The following is a 14634-nucleotide window of genomic DNA, read 5'->3' on the forward strand; positions in this document are numbered from 1 at the left end:
AATCACACTAGAACAAGATCCTTTATTCATTCACCCAACGCTGGATACTTAGGTTGATGTTGATACCTTTTCCCTTTTTCATATATTTTATATTCCGACCACAGTTCCCCTTTCCTCCAGTCCTCACCTTCCCTGTGCCTCTCCCATCCACTCCTTTCTGTTTCCCCCGGATGCCAATAAAGCACGGCATATCAGTAAAGCACGGCATATCAATAAAACACGGCATATCAATAAAGCACGGCATATCAGTAAAGCACGGCATATCAATAAAGCACGGCATATCAGTAAAGCACGGCATATCAAGTTGCCAGGGCTTGTTGTCTATTTCATTTCCTTTGGATATGTACTCAGTAGTGGGAGTGCTGGAACATTTGAAGGTTTTTTGTTTTGTTTTGTTTCTTGAAAAATATCTGATGGGGAAGCTCTGTTAACCAATCACACCCAGTTAAGGCATGGCTACATATAAATTTTGAAAACCAAGAGAGCATTGCTGTATAATAATAAAATCATTATATGCAAGCCATGTTAACAATAACTCCAGCTCTTTCCATCTCTCCCTCCCACTACCTAGATGTCAATTACTGCTCTGGTGTCTTGTTCTCATGCCCACTTTCAGGTCAAGTTCAGTGGTCGGCCATTTAAAGCATTGCCCAGAATGCATTTCTTCTTTTGCCCTTTCTCTTCTTTGCATCCTTTTGGCAAAGGATGTTTCAATTTTACCCTGCTTGTGTCTATACGCACATGACTAAACTTTTCTGGTGAAGAAACTAATCACAGATATTTAGACCCTGGTGGTCAGGTGATAATGTCCCATTCTCCTGCCATAGCCCCTTCATCCCTCCCATGGACAGCTATTTCATACAGTCTGCCCGGATTCTTATCCTCACTCGTAATTGATGACTTTCTTCCTAGTTCCTCAATAAAAGAGAAGCAAGTAGAAACAACTTCTAGATGAATCACGTGCAAAGTAGAAACTCAAAATATACTGAAAAAAAAAAAACCCTCCTAAACACAGACTTTCTCCATAACCTTCCAGGTCATCAATGGCATTTTCTGTACAGTGGCAAAGAAACATCCCACCCTGTTTGTTAGATTGAGAGCACAGATGCAAGTATTTCCTAATAAGCTAGGGATTTGATAAATTAAGTAAGAATCAAGCACTGATTTCTCTTTAGACAATATTTTTATCAGTGGTAATATAGTCAATGTTATTGCCCCTAATAATTGTGTTATAAAATGTATTGTATAGATTTTAGTTCTATAATTTAATATCAGATAATGCTACTCAGTTGGCAGTTGTGTAAATAATAGTTTCATCTTTATCAGTTGGTTATATGGAATAGAAATTAGCTAAATTAATTGATATAGTATGACTATTAATACTGTATAATTGTACACATTTAGGTGGAAGAAGTCCCTAAAACAGAACCAGCTTTCTCTTTTCTGTCCCCCACAAGTTAGACCTTGATAGGAATGTGGCTTTAAAAATAACCAGGAATAACTTAGTAAGTCAGGCATCATGGGAGCTTGGCATGGAGGCTGGTTTGAAATAACAGCTCAAAAGTAAGTTGTGTAGCTATGGTTCCAGCTCATTCAGCAAATACAAAGTTAAGAGTTAACACCTAAAGATAAGTGTGATTGATGAAATGGAGGAAATCTTGGCTCAACCCTGGGGAAAGGGCATGGGAGTAAATGTTTCAAAACCAGAAATCGTTGTTCTATCAAGGCGAAAATGACCACAAGTAGTCATGCTACTTGGGATGAAGAAAAATCATTGCACCTGGAGTCTGCTTCCTCTTTAATGGCAATCAGTATCAGTTGCTGTGGGATATTTGTACACCATGTGAAGATCGTGTGTAATTGTCGTTATTAAAAGCTGAACAGTCGACAGCTAGGCAGGAGGTCTAGGCAGTACTTCTGTGCAGAGAGAAAATGAAGGAGGAGATAAAAGAGGAGCATAGGAGAAGCCAGGAGACATGGAGAGGAAGAAGGAGGTGCAAGATGGAAGAGAGGTAACGCCATGTGATAGAATGTAGATTCATATAAATGGTTTAATTTAAGTTATAAGAGCTAGATATAAGCAAGTCTAAGCTTTCATAATTAATAAGAAGCCTTCATGTCATTATTTGGGAGCTGACTGATAGGACACATAAAGATTCATTCCAATCAGTGACTTACAGAAAGTGTTAACTGCCCGAGACCTACGAACTGAATTATCTTAGCAAGATTCTGCAACCAGAAGTTAGCTGGCTTTCCTTTCCTGTAAGGGTCTCATACTTTAGCAAGGAAAGGAAATTATTTATTTGAAAAAGGGAAGACTTGCTGTCATTTGTGTCTTTACGTGATCAAAATACCAGAAACATCTGCACAATGGAGTAGCAAAGAAATTGTAGGTGTGGTTAGTGGACTGCAGGGTTGAATCTTCATAAGAAACTAATTTTTTTATGTAAAACCACAATATTTTTTAGTAAATTATGGTGAAGAAAGAGTATAAATTTTAGATAGACCTTTTTGGCACCTATGAGAACATGTACAAGTCATGAATAATAAAGAATGATTGGAAATTTAGAAAAAAGCAATTGTCTCTCACTGTGTATCATTTTAAGACTATGTGGACACAGGCTGGGTACAAACATGGACTTTTGGCAGGGGCGTGCTGGGATATGTTTGATAATCAGTTCTCTGGATTGCATGCAAACGAATGCCTTGATTTGTAGCACAAATTGTATGCTCATTTCTTTCAAAATGTATAAAATTTGTGCAAAAATACAAATACTTTTCTGGTGTCAATTTCAAGCTCCCTGCATGAGAGAAAGGAGCTGCTGACTTGAACACTTCAGCAACAATACAAGGTCTCCCTGTAGCTCTTCTCTTCTCGAACTGTGGGTTCCTAGAAATACGCTTATTGTTCTGGTTGAAAGAAGAGCAGAAAAGTCCCCAGAACTGGGCCAGCCTCGTGTGGGCCTGACTGTAGACCTGATGCTCACTCTGTGAGTGGCCCTCTACTTCCCATCCACAGTCCCAAAGCCTCTTTTAACCACGTATCTGGATTTTGAGAAACTTTGTCAACTTGGACATAAAAAGTACAACATGAACTTTTTTTGAATTAACACATATTTATTACATAGGCCATATATGTATGAAGTGATTAAAGGTTTTACATGTGTTTATTTTATAATATGTAAAGCAAGCAGCTTCTCTACTTTCTAGTATTCACTTCTCTTTAAAGACTTTTTTTTTTTTTTGTCCACTTCTGGAAAGATGTTTTGCCATCTGCCAGATAATCCACAGCTTGTTTTTTTTTTTTTCCTCTTGCATTGCTAATTGTAACGTGTAAAGCTTTTAGGCTTGCAAAAAGGAATAACACACCTGGTGATGGATCCTGTGTCTAATTGCACACAGAACATCTTTGAAGTGTTACACAGAGTTACATTTTGTGGGAGGGGAGCAAGGGGGAAGGAAGTGCAGATATCTTCTGCTAAAACGCCAGCCAGTCATTTTAAACACATTGTGTTGAGCTGAAATTGAGCACAATATAATTAACATAAAGACTAGGTTAGTAAGAGACATTGTCATTAGTTTAATACTTTTCCATCTGCTTTTACCTTTAAAATGAAATCTGGGGGGAAAAGTTTCACTTACTTATAAAGTGTTCTTCATTCCTTCCATGCTATCCTAATTCCTAGAAGTTAATGTATTCATATGTCTTTAACTCTGAAATACATCTCCATGCATTCTTACAGCAGGGAGACTAAACTGTCATAGTACAGAGTGCACAATATGGCAGCTATTGCTTTCCCTGCAAGCGTGCTGACAGCAACTGCTTGGTGTTAGTTTCTTTAAAAAAAAAAAAAAACAAAAGACATGTTCCTAGAAAATCTATATGAAAGCCTTCGCTTCACAGTTTCCAAGGCAAGATGTAGTTTGTCCAAACACATGACTCTCAATAAAATCTTTCAAAGCTGCCAAATGCCTTGCCTTGTTGGCCAGTTCAGTGCGCGGGATGTGCTGTTATTGTACCACAACTCTCGAGCACCTTCGCTATTCCTGGGGAGAGCATAATATATTTGATTTCCCTTTATGAGGCTCACATGGCTTATAATCCAGTAGGGCTACCACATTTTCTGGGCAGGCTATCAAAAAGGATGCTGTAATGATTTGCTTGACTAATGGAGTAGATGAAAAAAAAATACTAGCTCTGTCTGGAGCTGTTCCATGTTTGAATTTGCACAGTATGAAGCCATTCCTCCACAATTCTCTTTAGAAGTTAAAATTGTTTAATTCTTTAAGATTTAAAAATGTAACACAAAAACAATTAGATAAATGATTAAGATTGTATGACTATCAGAAAACAAAAGTGAGGTCTTGAATTCAGTTTTAAAATACCAAAGAAGGGACTGTTCTAGATATTTTTGGAATGACAGAAAGCAGAGGTTTACCGTGGACTTGGTATCCAGGGTCCCCTGACTGCCCGATCTCTGCACTGTTCCACAGTTCACACAGCTAGTGAGACATTTTCGGCTTCAGGAAGTGTTAGCTACCAAGGTTTTCTTGGCAATAATTCATTTTACTTTTTAACAAAGGCATGAATTCAGCATCTATTAGCAGCAGTTTTTCTGTAAGATCACATACCTCCCAAACTGATCCATACATTCTGTCCTATCCCTACTAATGGCACGTTATAGATAAATAGAAAAAGAGCCTAAAATTTATCTGGAATTATAAAAGACCCCAGATAACCAAGGAAATCTGAAATAAAAAGAATGAAGTTAGAAGCAAATTATTACCCATGATGGCTAACCTTGGTGTGCTTGACCACATCTGGAATCGATGAAAACATGAGCTACTGGGCACGCCTGGTAGGGATTTTCTTCATCAGATCATTTGAAACAGAAAGTCCCACTCTGAATCTCGGCCACGCCTTCTGGTGACAGCCCAGATAAAAGGACATGGAAGGAATCTTTGTTATCCTCAGTCTTCCTGGCAAGTGCATCTCTCCTGTTGCCGTGGCATTCCTTTGCCAACGTTAGAGTCACAGAAGGCTTCTGACATAGCCTGAAGATAACAGCTTTCAGGAAACCTCTGATTCTTCAGCACTGTATGGGGACTGCTGAGGCAGCCAGCCTTATAGACAGAGTAGCTAAGGGAGTCTCAGGATCTCCAGTGTGAGACGACCATTGTTAGACTGACTGGCCTGCAGCCTATAAGCCAATCTAATGAATCTCATTCATGTAAGCTGTATATGAATATACATCACACACACACACACACACACACACACACACACAGTCATCTCATCAGTTTTGTTCCCTTGGAGAACTCTGACAAACACACTGACTTCAAAGGCTATTCTGAATCTGAGGTAACTAAAACACTATGGTGCAAGCATAAAACGAGATCAGTGAAATAGACTTAGGAACCCAGAAGTAAACCCCTACATTAATAAGGAGGTGCCAAGAGCACACATAGATGTACGCATCTCTCCTGTACATGGTGTTTGGACAACTGAATAGCACACACAGAAGAATGAAATTGGATCCCTATCTCATCATATACAAAGAAAAGAAAAAAATCAACTGAACTAAAGATTAAACTATGACGTATAAGGACCTATAATTATAAAAATCACCAAAATAAAACAGTCACTCACTCTGATCTAGGCAAACAATTCTTAGACAGAGCTCAAAAGCACTTTTAAGAAAAACAAAAATTGATAGATAACAATATATGTAAATAGGAGCATGATAAATCATAAAGTTTCTATGAAACAAGGGAACAGATAATAGTTTGATAAGACAGCTTGTATACTGGAAAAAGAGTATTTGAAAACTCTACATTTAACAAGGGAATAACATACAAAAAATGGAAGGAACTAAACTTAATGGCAATCAAACAAATACTCTACTTAGAAAATGGTCAAAATACCTGAGCAAAAATTTCTTAAATGAAAATAAACAGATTATGAAAAATATGTTTAACATCATTAATCACTAGAAAAGTCTAATTACAACCACAATAGGATGTGTTATCTCACCAAAGTTAGAATGGTCACTATAAGAAGGAAAAGCAACAAATACTCCAAGTAAACTCCTTATCAGACTAATTACAGTCATTATGGAAAACAATTAAGATAGTCCTCAGAAAGCTAAAATATAATTACCAAAGCATCGTAAACTTATACATACAAGTGTGCATCTCAGTTGAAGTCCATTCCTAAGAGACGTTTGTGCACCCATGTTAAGTTCAGTATCATTTCAGTGTCCTAGATAGGGAGCACAACAAGTGGACAAATGAGCCAAGAAAATATATGGTGACATACTCACAATGTGTATCAATTTAGTGACACACTTGCTCATTGACCCCTTCCTCCTGTGGCCAGGTTGTAAAGGGAGGAGTTAAAAATGAGTCATCTGCTCTGTGGTGCATACACTTACAATTTCCTAGAATGCAACAGTAGTCTGTTCCTCTCTGGGGAGTGATGACCTGAATATGGCTTCCTACTTCTAGCTCTGAGGAAAAACCAAATCACTGATACATAAGGTATCTAAGTGTAGTTCTTGGAAAAATGAGTAAAAACAGTAAGAATTTCTTGGTGATATACACACACACACCCTTTCACAGAACATCCCAAATGCAAAGAGTATACATACCGCAGAGTAGTTAAAATTGTTAAAGCTTTGTTTATATTTTCTATTACTAGGTTTACAATTGCTATAACATACATCTTTGACAGGAGTCAACAATTTGAAGTAAAGAAGCCATAAAAGACTGCAATTGATGCAGAACCTAGAACTATTTATAAGTAGCAACATCGATCACTGACACATGGCTGTATGCATGTTGTCTTCCTCAATATGTCACTTCCATGTGGACCTTTGAAGGTCACCCTTGTTTCTGTATCAGACTGGGCTTAAGCACCGTGTAGACTATGTTTTACGCACACAGCTCTCAACAGTCACTTGTCGGTTTACTGGACACTGATTGTCCTGTTTCCTACTTACATTTAAATAGCAACTGAGCATCTGGATATGTGATCTCTTTTGTAATTCTCTATTGAGGTATTCCTGTACTTCATACAATTTTACAACAATTTCCTCATCTTTATCTTCTTATTTGTATGATGCTCAAGCTAATGAAATAAATACATAATAAAGGGCTGCCAGTCTGTTTATCTTGAAGATTTACAAACATAATAACATATGTCCAGACCCGAATCAGTATTAATTTATTTATTCAACAAATATTTATTGAGCTTACTGAGTGCCTGCCATTGTACAAAGTGATGAGGATGGAGATAAAGAAGACAGATGTATCCTCTACCTGCTGATAGCCATCAGCAAGAATGCAGATGACAGCAATGTCGTACAAGTTCAGAATACTGCAGATTCATCAAGAGTCTCCTGTGTCAGACAGAAGTAGACCTACCACATCTCATCTTCATTTTAAAGAAAATTTTTTTCCTCTAAAACAAACAAGGAGGTATAAAATGAGGACTCCAAAATGTCAGGAAGAACTTTTGGGTTTGTTTTTTTTCTTTACTGAAGGATTCTTGTACAAGATGGCTGCCTCTGCCCCATGTGTATATTCTACATGAGGAATGAAGGACCATGAGAAGAGCGATGGGAGGTCTGCCTTCAAGACATCTGTCCCAGATGTTGCTCAAACCACTTTTACTTACATCTTATTGGCCTAAGCTTAGTCACATGGTGATGCCTAGCAGCAAGGGAAACTGGGAAATGCCTCATTCATTCCTTCGTTCATTCATTCATTTATTCTGAGTGACTGAGAAGTGGGAATGAATACCAGGGAACAAGAAGTTTTGTCCTCAGGATATCTGAGAAAACATTTGCTCAAATTGAGAGCTTGATGTAAGTGGCCTCTCAAAGTTTTTGTGTTCTTAAAGGAAGAAATTATTCTGCATTTAAAAAGAAAAAGCCAAAGACCTGAACATAGAGAAACTGTTCTGTCACCAACCAAGATTAATCACTGTGTGACTGTTGTGTTAGTATGGAGAACAGGCTTAGTTAGGTTATAAGAAAGGGGAGTATAGCAAACGTTCACTGAGGGGCCGTGGCCAAATGGGCCAGGAGATTCTCAGAAAAGATGAAGGCTGGAAGAAGCATTTACAGCAGGATGTTAACCCATTCCCAGTAACAGTGGCTCAGGTGAAAGCCAATAATTGAGCAAATTCAAAGAAGGCAATGTTGATCGTAGGGAATACAAGTTACAGATTCAGAGATGTGAGGGCTGATCTTGCTTTCCAATTCGACACATCTGGAAAGAGAGCACAGCAACTGAAAAATTTATTTGTAGGTATGACCAGGGGGCATTTTCTTTACTGTCATTTGATGGAGAGGAGCTCAGCATAGTATGGGTACGCACCCCTCATAGGCAGGTGGTCCTGGACTGTAGAAGGTAGCTGAGAAACTAACTGGAGCAAGCCAGTAAGCAGCATTTCTCCACAGTCTCTGCTTCAGTTCCTACATTCAGTTTCCTGCCTCGAGTTCCTGTCTTGGCTTCCTTCAATGATGAACTTTAACCTATAAGCTAAATAAACACGTTCTTTTCCAAAGTTGCTTCCAGTCAGTGTACTATCAGAGGAACAGAAAGCTAACTAGGACAAAGGGTAGGCCTACATCTTTGCGGACACACTGGAATGCCATTTAAATCATAGAGAAGTAGTCATATCCAATAAGGTGTTGAGGGTCTGCCAGAATATTGAAAACAGTTATAATGAACTAATTTTACAATGTGGATTTGCATTGGTTTTAAGTTTTTGTGTCTAGGCTGCAAAAAGAATTATTGCCTCCTGACATCTAATAGCCAGTACTGTTTTCTTGTTGTGATAAATCATTTTTTAGGATTCTTACATACAGTTACAATTAGAAATGAATGTTTTTATGTTTATCTGTGTTCTTTTACTTCATTTCTTTTTTCAAGAAAGATTCTCTAGCACTATGTATCACTATGTTGCACTGTGTAGCAATATGTTGCACTATGTAACACCATGTAGCACTATGTAGTGCATGTTGTACTATGTAGTTCTATGTAGCTCTATGTAGCGCTATGCAACACTATACTATGTTGTACTCACTATGTAGCGCTATCCAGTACTATGGTGTACTCACTATGTAGCGCTATGCAGTACTGTGTTTCACTATGTAGTGCTATGCAGCACTATGTTGTCCTCACTATGTAGCGCTATACAGTGCTATGTTTCACTATGTATCACTATGTAGCCCTACATAGACTGGCCTCGAACTGAGATCCTGAATGTTAGGATTAAAGAGGTGTGCTGTCAAGCCAGATTGCTTCTCTTAATTTTTAGTTGGAAATTCAAATAATTGAAAACTTTGTTGAAATCAGCACAATTTGAAGACATTTTATTCCTAAAGTGACTGTTGTTCTAGTGTCAAGATTAAATACTAAATATAAATTTTAAAAGCACTAGAAAAGGCGTCTGCTGAGAAAGGAATGGTCCGAATGTCTTATCTGGGCTTGTGTGGATGCTTTTGCATTCTTCATTCAGATGTTGGGCTGCTCAAGCTTTCCCCAGGGAGAGTTTCTGGACTTGGTTGGCAGTGCAGTTTTTATATCAATGGAGAGAAGAAACAGTTTGATTTGTATTTATCTGTGACTGCTGTGTCTAATAAATGTCAGATTGATGAGAAGAAAACAAAATTTTCTTGAGATCAACATGTTTTTAATTGGCTATTAGGATAGATTCAGTGGAACCTGCCATTTGAGTTACCCTATCTTATGTTAAAATTTCAGTTTTTAAGAGGAACTATTAAACCCTGTGTTTACTAGCTTCATTACTTTGTAACTTTATACTAAGTAATATAATTATCAAGAAGTCTTTGGTGGAATTCACTACTCTGAGATCATTTCACATCATCTTATCCTATTTTTATGGCTACCCTCATATCCTCATAATTTCTAGCTACTTGGTGAAGGAAAGTCAGCATCCCTCCTGCTCTAGGGAACCTAGATTAACTGTGAATTCTGTTAACAGTTATAAGTCTCCATATTATTTCTAATGTTCACTTTCTCTAATTAAAATATATGTTGTTATTAATTTGAAATCTATAATCACTTGTTTGGATTAAGAATAAAAATAATAACCAAACTGATATTATGGACCAACTATGTTACATTTGGCATTTTAAGTCACATTTTTTTCTGTTGTCCAAGTCACAAACTGGTAGGTAGTTTCTTGACTCGTATGAGCTATAATATTTCCCAAATACTTTACAAAATACCTTGTCAAAATACCTTACAAGACTAGGAAGGTAGAGCTGGTTTTGCCTTTAGTTTAAGAAGGGATGCAGGTGATCTTGCTGAGCTCATGGTGGTAGGAGAATGAACAGCTGATCACACTGCATCCACAGTCTAAACAGAAAAGTAAACGCTGATGCTCAGCTCACATTCTTCTTTGTGTGAGATCCTGGATCCCAGCCTATAGAACAGCGATGTCCAAATTATAAATGAGTTTTCCCTCCTTAGTCTGACCTTTCAGGAAACACTTTCACAGACACAACCAAACCCACATTTCTATGGTAATTCTAAATCCAGTAAAACTGACGTTGAGATGAACCACCTCACATACCTAGAGATAGAACACCATGATGTCTATGCTTTGATGACAACTGGTGCTTTGCTGGAAAACTGACAACCGAAGGGAAAAATGGATGGACATCAGTGTTCCTTGCTGGCCTATGAATATGTGATTGGTAGCAACAAGATTAAAAGTACACATGGTTACATAAATAACAGCACATAGCCTTGGGTTACTATCACTCCTCTTAAAAATCTGTTGGCATGTCTTCAGTGAACATGGAATACATTGGAGACGACATAATAGGCACATCCAAAAGGGTAGTTTTAAGTCTGATTACTGCCTCCTCATAGCCTATGGGATGAAGAATGGATGCTTAGAAGTGATCCTGACTGTAATCTACACACTTCAGCTCATCTCTTGCCAACTTCATATCACCTTCAACTCCATGCTGCCATAAGTCTTAAGTAATTTTGCCTTCTTCTCCGTGTGCGCATGTGTGTGTTTGTCTGTGTGTGTTTGTAAATAGTAGCTATCCTCTCTATTCCTCATGCCCGTGCGCCCATGCTAGCTTTTACCTCAAGTATCTTTTCCACACTTTACTCAAACCCAGGTCATGTTGGGAGCCTTTCCATGAGGAGCTTCTGTCACCTCAGTGCCATGTGTATCATTAGTGCCCTTAAGTGTCTGTTCTCTTTGCTGGGCTCTATCCTCGATGCTGGACACACATGGGGAGACCAATGTGAAATTGCTGGATAAATACATAAAAGTTTGATGAAATCTGCAGATTAGAAAATAGCTTAACTACAAAATTATAAGATATGAGCTGCAGGAAAGTAGAACAATTTTGCAAATAAGAAAATGGTTTTACATTCATGTAAACTGATTTTTCCAGTTCTGATATTAATTCTAATTAGTGGTTGGGGTTGTTGGTTCTTTTAGTAAACTTTTGAGTGATATGCCATATGGTGCTGTTTTGTGTTTAGCATTTTTTTTTCTTTTCCTCTAATGTCAAGAGAGTGAGAGAAGAATTGTGCACTTGCTGTGGTAAGCAATTCCGAGTGTCTTCTTCATAGAACCTCACTTGACTGATGACTATGATTGTGCTTGGTAATAGTGTTGGTTTTGTTTCATTTGTTTGTTTTTGGTTTTTGATTTTTTTTGAGACAGAGTTTTTATTACCACCTTGCCTATCCTAGAACTCGCTTTGTAGACCAGGCTGACCTCGAACTCACAGAGATCCACCTGCCTCTGCCTATTGAGTGCTGGGATTAAAGGTGTGCACCACCACCCAGTTAACTATGCTCTCTGATTGAGTTTCCAGAGTCGGTTTTATTTATGAGGTTATGGCTTTATCTTAACTAACAAACCTTAAATTTGAACTATAAGTTGTATGGATGTATACATACCTGCATGAGTTGAATGCAGGAGCAAGAAAACCCAGAGTTTTAAATCTTGAATTTTTCGCAGACCATTTAATCCTTCCATTTATGAATAGGAAACATATAACCCCTAAGGATAAATAACTGTTCCTTAGAGGAACCAGAAAAAGAATTCTGGTTACCTCACTCTTCCAGATAAATGTGAATTTTCAAGCAAGGATAGTTGTGTGGGAAAATTACAAGATGCACCAGGAGTTTCCTGTCTAATTCAACTTTACTAATAAAAATAAAGGCTTAGCCCAGAAGTTTCATTACTGTGCCTTGCCACCCTGATGACCTTGCTTCCTGTTCTTTCTCTTCTTTGGTAAGCCATGATTGTTAAAAGCCCATGATTGTAACCATTAGCCACTAGGAGAAGACATAGCTTCTTATAGATGAAACTGCAGGGAGAAATTAATAAATAGAATAAAAAGCTTTCTCTTCTGAGAAAATTGCTAGATTGTGAATGTCCAGCACAAGGCAGTTTAGCCATGCCAGTGGAAGAACTTAAACTCCTCCCTTCTCTCCCTTCTACTTACCCTGATTTGAAGCTGGGGTGGGATACAGAAATTCTGTTTAATTAGTTGTAATTTAATCTGACTGTGTTTTTTTTTTTTCTCTTCACCTCGCTACTAGGGTTAGAAGAGAACACTCAGTCACATCTTTCTCTCTCTGAAATATAATTATTGGGTAGTGGGCTACTTCTACTACTAGCTGTTCTTTAAAAGTTTTAAATTCTTTATTATTATTATTATTATTATTTATTGAAAACAGATTCTTCTCCCATACATTTCATCTCATGCAGTTTTCTCTTCCTCCTTCTAGCCCCCTGCCACCTCCCCTCCTCCAGATCCACTCCCCTTCCATCTAAATTCTTTATTTTAATTGTAAATTTGGGGAATCAATGGGTATCCATGAATTCATTGCCATTTTCTTTATCATCTTTCAGGTCTTATAGAAATTTGCCTGATGCAACCTCTCGACGTGGTGAAAACCAGGTAAGGTTGGTTCTGCATGAACAAGTTTTATTGACCTTGGCTGATGTCCAAGTTAAGATCTGTCAGAACACTAAATGCTAGAACTTGTCCCAGGCCGGTAGCTTCTCCCTATTATGGCATTTAAATTTGCTTTTCAAAGAAAGTACCATTTGACATATAAAGTGTGAACAGTGAGAAGCATCTTAGGAGAGAGGTCGTCTGAAGGCGTGCAGTGTTTACCGCTGTCACTCGGCAAGTGGAAGGTATGATTTGTGGTGTACTGGTACATGAGGTAAATTTATGAAATTGGTGTAAAAACTAAACATTATCTAGTGAATTATGACAACAGCTTTTCATTTGGCATGGCACATAACAAATTGCTACCTAGTAGTCAGAATTTTCATTTCAGGTGAGCTTTTTAAATGACGGTTAAAGACTTTATTCCTATAACACTTTGCCAGTGCAAATGCCTCCTTTCCATGAAGATACTTCTGTTTATAAGGAAGGAGAAAACCTAGAACAATGTGTCAAATCTATCCATCAAGAATGAAAGCAAAGTAAAACAGCAAAATCAAAGAATAATAAGGCTGTGAGGTTTAATATGATCATTGTAGAGCATTTTGGGGAGGTGGATCTTTTCTTTAAAATGTTTTCTTTCTATTTTTCGAGCTCATAATATAATTTATAATTTTATCATTTCCCCCTCACTTGCCCCCTCCAAACTCCCCTATGCACTACTCCATCATGGTAACTTTCAAATTCATGGACTTTTTCTTCAATCGTGTGTGTGTGTGTGTGTTTTTCCTGAATGCATAAATACAACTTTCTTGAACTGTGTAATGTTTCTTGTGTGTATGTTTTTAGAATGACCATTTGGTATTGGATAGCCAACTAGTAAGCTCTTCTTCCCTGGGGAAAATTAGAGCACATCTTAAAAAGTTTAATCTATGGCTAAATTATCCATCTTTATTTTTTGAAGTTAGAAGTTTTTAGTGTATAGTGAATATTTGCATATACTTGCACTATATAAAACTTAAGAGCACCAGCTTATGTTGGATACTATTAGCAAGTATTGCGATACTAATTCTGTAATTTAACAAATCATTGATCCCTCGGTCAGAAACTGCTTGATGAGTTTGGCCATTGTATTTATTTTACCTAAAGGGTCGTCTGAATTCAAATTTTCTTAACTTTATACGTGTATGTTTGTGTGCGTGTGCATGTGTGTGTATGTGTGCTTGTGCATGTGTGCGTATGTGTGTGTGTGTGCATGTGTCTGTGCATGTGTGTGTGTGTGTGCGTGTGCATGTGTGTGTATATCAGGTGCATGCCATGACTCACTTGTGGAACTCGGAGGACAATTTATGGGACTGGGTTCTCTTTCCTCTATGCGAGATCCAAGAATCAAAGTCAGGTCATCGCCTTAGTGGCAGGTACCCTCCCCCACCGAGCCATCTTGCCAGCCCCTGGAGAATTAGTAGGTAGTTGATGAAAGCAAAGGAAAATGACTTTACATACAAATAACAACACATTTATAGATGGACAATAAGCTGTGACTGTGACTGAACCCCAAAGCTGGCATAGTAAAATACCACAGCTTAACCAAAAGACATTTATTTCTTACAGTCTTGGAAGCTAAAAAGCTCAAAATCAAGGTTGGGATTTGCTCCGTTCTTAT

At 37.8% G+C, this 14634-nt stretch overlaps 1 protein-coding gene across 1 annotated transcript in view; it reads left to right on the plus strand.

Annotated features, from left to right (window-relative positions):
- The window catches only part of Slc25a21 (solute carrier family 25 member 21), a 487785-nt gene that overhangs the window by 274894 nt on the left and 198257 nt on the right, over nt 1-14634 (plus strand). The window contains exon 2 of the mRNA XM_057782797.1: nt 12929-12977. Within this exon, the coding sequence (XP_057638780.1) occupies nt 12949-12977 (29 nt within the window). The 5' untranslated portion in view covers nt 12929-12948. The remainder of the gene's footprint in view (nt 1-12928; nt 12978-14634) is intronic.

The sequence above is a fragment of the Chionomys nivalis genome, chromosome 10 (assembly GCF_950005125.1).
Source record: "Chionomys nivalis chromosome 10, mChiNiv1.1, whole genome shotgun sequence".
Taxonomy (NCBI): domain Eukaryota; kingdom Metazoa; phylum Chordata; class Mammalia; order Rodentia; family Cricetidae; genus Chionomys; species Chionomys nivalis.